Source organism: Haemaphysalis longicornis, unplaced genomic scaffold (assembly GCF_048455015.1).
Source record: "Haemaphysalis longicornis isolate Haplotype H1 unplaced genomic scaffold, Haemaphysalis longicornis Haplotype H1 scaffold_1, whole genome shotgun sequence".
Classification (NCBI taxonomy): domain Eukaryota; kingdom Metazoa; phylum Arthropoda; class Arachnida; order Ixodida; family Ixodidae; genus Haemaphysalis; species Haemaphysalis longicornis.
The window spans coordinates 411631461-411637460 of NW_027526203.1; the positions used below are offsets into that span (position 1 = coordinate 411631461).

At 46.6% G+C, this 6000-nt stretch overlaps 1 protein-coding gene across 1 annotated transcript in view; it reads left to right on the forward strand.

Annotated features, from left to right (window-relative positions):
* The window catches only part of LOC144155504 (hemocyte protein-glutamine gamma-glutamyltransferase-like), a 44521-nt gene extending 43105 nt beyond the window's left edge, over positions 1 to 1416 (forward strand). Inside the window, exon 15 of the mRNA XM_077686996.1 lies at positions 1123 to 1416. Within this exon, the coding sequence (XP_077543122.1) occupies positions 1123 to 1264 (142 nt within the window). The 3' untranslated portion in view covers positions 1265 to 1416. The remainder of the gene's footprint in view (positions 1 to 1122) is intronic.
* The last annotated feature ends 4584 nt before the right edge of the window (positions 1417 to 6000 follow it).

Here is a 6000-nt window from a genome sequence, read left to right on the forward strand (position 1 = left end):
ATGAAGCACACGCCGTGACTAAGCAAGCCAGGAGGCTGCGCGTCAGCAGAATTCTTATCACTGTCGTCCAAACGATTCCGGTCTAGAGCCAACATGCTATCCTACACATTATAAGAAATAACCCGCACCAATTTAATCGCAAGACTCGAAAACAAAGCCCGTAGGCTAACTCCAAAACAATACTCGCACCGCAAACTAGAGGGACTGGACATGAATGTTTTAGCCCTCACAACTCATAAGAAGTGCTTATATGTCTTCGGGTTTTGCAAATTTGGTTCTATAGGAGCACGTGTATTCAGAATTTGGAACTCTAGTTCCAAAACCTTCAAGCGTTTAAAAAGCGTTTTTTTTTCTTCTGAACATCGCCGATAATACGTGCATGGTTCATTGGTGTGAAAGCCGGAACAAATGAAAAATGCGTTTATTTCTGAGTTGGTGTTACGTTGACTTAAGAATTACTGGCTGCTTGAATAAGGCAATATACTTTTATGCCTTTTTTGCGTGTTAGGTGTAATGCATATAATTTGCGGAAGCAGTTTAAGCAGCGTTAATTTGACCACAGCCATCTGAGACGCCGCTGTAAGTGTAGTGACGCACACACAAAGAAGAAAACATGCGGACCTGCTGAGGGTAACGGATTCTTTAAAGATGCATGGTACTAATTACAATCGACTGTTTATCTCCCTCAACAGCTTCTTGATGCCTCCCTCAACTACAACACCCCCCCCCCCCCCCCCAAACGGGCGTTCACGCATTCAAAGCTTAATTGCGTAGCTGCGAAAGGTGGAAATTGTTTTCAAGATCGCGAGCGTGCATAGAAAAAATAAAAAAAAGAGGGCAATCCTTATGATTTCATTAAACAGAAATAAGTGGTTGCACGCCGCATAACTGAGTTAAGTCTTAGATACTTCTGCATTTTCGTGGGCAAGAATTTTGTTTCTGGTTCGAAGCACAGTTTCTACATGCTATTTGGGCGCATGCTCAAGATCTCCAGGTGATCTGAATTAGTCCGCAGACCTCCGCTACGGCAAGCCTGCTAGCACAGGTGTAGCTCTTTGCTTTGACCCCATCGCAACGTGGAATAGTTCCTAAACGGACTCCTTGAATGCTCTAACCCTGCAGGAATGTGCCAGCCCACGGTGAATGGGTGCACCGGGAAACCTTCGTTCCCACGAAGGCCGGCCCCCGCAACGTTATGGCCATCTTCAATTGCCGGGAACTGTTCAACATCGAAGGCTCGGCGCAGACTGTTGTGGAAGAATGAGAACCAAGCTACGAACTTCGCGCACCGCGCATGGCAGCGACCAAACAATGGCAGCAATCGTCGCAGAGACGCTTCCGCTTGTGATTACGTTCATGTTTTGTCTTATTTAGAGAGGTTTTTCGTACGAATAAAGCATGTATGTTTGGAATGTGCACTTGGACATCTCCTTGTTAACAGTGCATGGTATTTATGTCGGGCCAGTGTTGTAAATACAGAAGTAAAAAAGTTTTTAAGGTTTACAGCTCCTTGCGTTAATGAGGCGGACAGTACTCGAGGGAGAAAATAATACAAATGGAAAAATGTGGAAAAGTTCTATTTCAAATGACGCCGCTCATTGGGCTGAAATGCGCAGCGTTTGTATACGCATGCGTCGGTACAATTCAGAACACGAAAAATTGACAATGCAGTGAGTAGACGTTTTGGCATGAAACGCCCTTAGCAGTACATGTTTCGTAATATTTGTGCGTGCCTGCGTGAACACATTTAGTCGGGACATTTAAAAATCCCAGGACAATCGCATCCAGCGTCACCGTCAGAAGCGTCAGACGACAAGAAGAAATCATGCGATTATCCTTCGCGGTAGTGAGCTCACACTCCAACCAGCCTACCAGTCTTGAGAACCATATTCGCCGTCTGTACGTACAGTTGACCTTGAAGGTTAGGACTCCTGGAGACGTCTATGCTGACGAAGTCTTTTTTTTTTCTGGCTGCTTCTAAGAACAGTGGGACAGATCTCCGCTCTACATCGACGCTTACGCTTACGCGTTAAAAGCTCCCTTCGATAAGAAGCAGGTGTTGCTTCGCGTCTGCGGACGATCCTTGGTAGAGCAGACGTCGCCTGAATCTGAAGTAAGGCAGCAAGCGCGCTCCTACCCTGCTTACACATACCCGGTAACGGCATGCGCACGTCCGCTATTGAGCATGCGCGACGCCGAGGTATCGCTGTCGGATTCTGAAAAAAGTGCGCTTCATTGGCTACAAGGTCACACGACCTATGATGCGCTAATTCTCACATCTGGAGCACCTTCTCGAAAATAAGGCGGGAGCATTTTCTGACGTAACGTGACCCACGACGATCCCAGGAAACGTTCTGCTAACAGCTTACGTAGTGGAGTAAAGCACACTTATCCGTAAAACGCAGTTATTTTATTAAGTAAAACGCACCTATAACGCGCAGCCGCCTTCTAGAGTGGTCCAGAGCGCTCTAAAGCGACAAAAAAAATACGAAATAAGGAAGGCAAGTACGCAATCACGGCTAAAACTGATCGTGGGATGTTCCAAAACAGCTCCACTAAACTGCGAAATTGGCAGGATCTCCACACCAAACGAACGAATCTTACAGTCGGTACAGGCCGCTCGGATGCATGCGCAGCATTCAAATAATCTGGACACCAGCCCATGGATCTCCGCCCCCGAGGTCACCGCAGCTCCGACGCCACTTCTCACCTGTAGGACATTACTCAATTTTACCGCACCACCAAACATCCCCGTGCCCTTCGCCATCCCTCAGCAAAACTCAGGAAATAACACTCCGACAATTACAAGCAGGGACGTACGTACACCCGGTTCGAATAAATTTATTGTTTCCCATAGAGTACATTGCTCTATGCAAACTTTGTCCACAGCTTACCGGGACCTACCGGGACATCACGCAACACTGTCTCATAGAGCGCAAGAAATATACCGCGCAGCACATCTTACGCTTACTAGACGTCAACTACAGGCTTGTAGGCGCCGATGTGGTCGTGCGGCAGGGCCTACATTTATTTACACAAGAGATTCGGTGGCGACAAGAGACTCCGTACCGGGAGCGCCCGTAGATTGCGGCCGAGCAGCGTAGAAGCCTGGTTGTTCTCCCTCTCGCGCGAGGCTCGTGCTGTGTGTCTAGGCCACGCGCTGCTGACGATGTAGAAAGCGACCAATGATGATGATGGTGGGCGCTTGCGGTTGACGACGAAGTGACCGCTACAGGCTACTGTATTCCCTAATCTGCACCATTCTGCCACATATGTATCCCGAACTGTACAAAGATCGCTGCACGTGGTGCACACAGTGAGCCACATTCACTCGCGTGATTTGGGCTCTAACCATCACAGTGCGGGCGATATTCTGTTTCTACGCAGGTACAAGCCCGGCACTTTCAGTGCGATGCAGAACGTTAGTTAAATGGGGTCATAGGCTGCGGCCCGTATCTAAACCGACCTAAAAGATACCAAATCACCCTGATTAAAGGAAACAACGCGTAGGATATGCCGCAGAAAAAGTTTTTAGAACACAAAAAATTGCAAGAAGTTCTTCACCACGCTGAGGCTCGAACCAGGCCGTCGCCGTCAAAACCAAAAACTGGTTTTCAAGGCCACACAGGTCGAGTGGCGGGCTCCGTTTAGCAGTTGCTCAAGAGAATAGCGGTAGTGTTCAAAGCGAACCGGTAGATGGCACCAGCCTACACAGGAAACGCCTGGCTTGTAGCAGAGTCCTTCAATGCTTCCCTGGTCATGAAACTCCTGGCCAAGTTTCGTACGGGGACAACGGCTACCGCGAGTGGCGCCACCGCAGATCGGAGGGCATCGGGCGGCCGCCGCTGCACTGTAGCCACACGGCCACACCGCCAGGCAGGAACGCAGTAGCAGCATGCCCGTTCGCACCAAATTTTTTCGCCACTCACAAAATGATAAGTCCATTTGAGCAGCCCACGACACGTAAAGCGAAAGCGCACTGCTGACAAGGCGGCGAGCGTCTGTTTTATCTTACTCCGTGGCCCGTTCCCTGTCAAACGCGCTCTGACCACGCCCCGGCTGCCCTCCGATCAACACCAACGCCGCGGCGCGGCAGCGTACGAAGCTCTCCATAGCGTGATGGCGAAGTTTCATGGCCAGAAAGGCATTGAAGGACTCTGCTTGTAGCTACAGGGAACGGAATGTCGCCTCGTGCGAAGTTACCGACATTTTTGCTTAGCTCGGATCACGAAGCACAACTCAAGGTCGTCCAACTGGCCCAAGATGCCGCTCGCGCCCAAGGGTTGCAGGCCGCCATCTGAGGGAAGGAATCCCAGAAGACTCCCACTTCCTTTCCCCTGTCCCCCAGTTTTGGTAAAACTTGTTGTTGCTATTATTGTTATTGTTATCATCATCATCGTCATTATTATTATTATTATTATTATTATTATTATTATTATTATTATTATTAGTTTAGTGTTCCACAGAGGCCCACCAGGTCGCATCGCCCTTTCTTGACCGCTGCGCGCAACTCCAATCATTCTCCTGTGCGCAGAATACAGAATTGCTACAACCGCTTCTCTGAACGCCTTGACATCTTTCAAAGCTCCTTTACAATTTACCGTACTGCTTTGTTGAACACAGTATGTTAAACATCTATGATATCTCTGTCGTTCGTTTTTCTTTTTTTTATTGCTGAAATTTGGTTTCTCTGTGGTTCTGTTTAACCACTATAGTTGCCTGTTTTTGAAACTGTTTACTTATCATGGTTGTCTTATCATTTGTCTCTATACTTTGTCATTGTTCTTGTCGTCTTACTGTTAAACTTTGTTCTCTGCTTGTTGTGTATTCATTATAATAAGCTGAGCCACAAAGGCATCTTCTTTTTCTTTTTTACCTGTACCCAGGCTCCGCCTGTGCTTTATTTCTGTAATTTTCGCTACTTCAATTTGTGTGTGTTGTCGCTTGTTTATTTCTTTCAATATGTTTCTTGTATTTTGTTTTCATGTAACTATCCGTGCGCCAGCACCCAGGCCTCTGGCTGTTCCTGGGCACGTAAATAAACATGATTGATTGATTGATTGATTGATTGATTGATTATTATTATTATTATTATTATTATTATTATTATTATTATTATCAACACTACAATTATTACGTACAGCAAAAATCCAGCATGATTTTAGACTTCGTAGATTTCACATCCTTGGTGCAACTTAATAATATCGAAAACAGCTCTCAACATATCTTGGATCTTTGCTTTTCAGACATTCAAAGCGCGCGTGTATCGTTGTCTGACATCTCTTTTGTCAAGCCCGACAAGCATCATCCTCCTTTTCTAGTGTCTGCTCACGTCTCGATTCAGCGTTGCAGTGCTACACTGAAGAATAATGAATTCGCTCCCTACTGTTATGCCCGTGGTGATTACATTGGTTTGTATAACTTTTTTTCTTCGTTCGATTGGTTGCAAATTCAAGAACTCCCAGATTGCGATGCGCAGGTCGAGCGGTTCACTGAAATAGTCAAAAGTGGCATGAATCAGTTTATACCCAAGTGTAAACCATGCCGTTCCAAACACCCCTTTTGGTTCTCTAATGAACTTCGTACCGCCCTTAAGTCAAAAGACCGCAGCCACAGAAAATATAAGAAAACCGGGCTTGATGAATGGAAAGAGGTCTTCCGCTCCTACCGTAAAACGTGTAAAAGTCTTTATGAGCGGGACCAACGCTCTTATCTCGATTCTGTAGAGAGCAGCGTTAATTCCCAGCCTGCAACATTCTGGAAATATATTCGATCCCGTAAAAATAACTCTCATGAGCAAATCCGTCTCGTTGATTCCTCTGGGGAAGAAGTTCTTGATGTTGCAAACCATTTTGCTCAGCAATTTAGTACTACATATGGCCAGCGCGATGACAGCGAAATAAACCTAATGTTAAATAATGTACAGGGTCCTAGCTTAGTACAATTGGACGAGCAGTTGGTGCTCCAGAGTCTAAGGCGCATGAAACCGTCGCTTTCGTG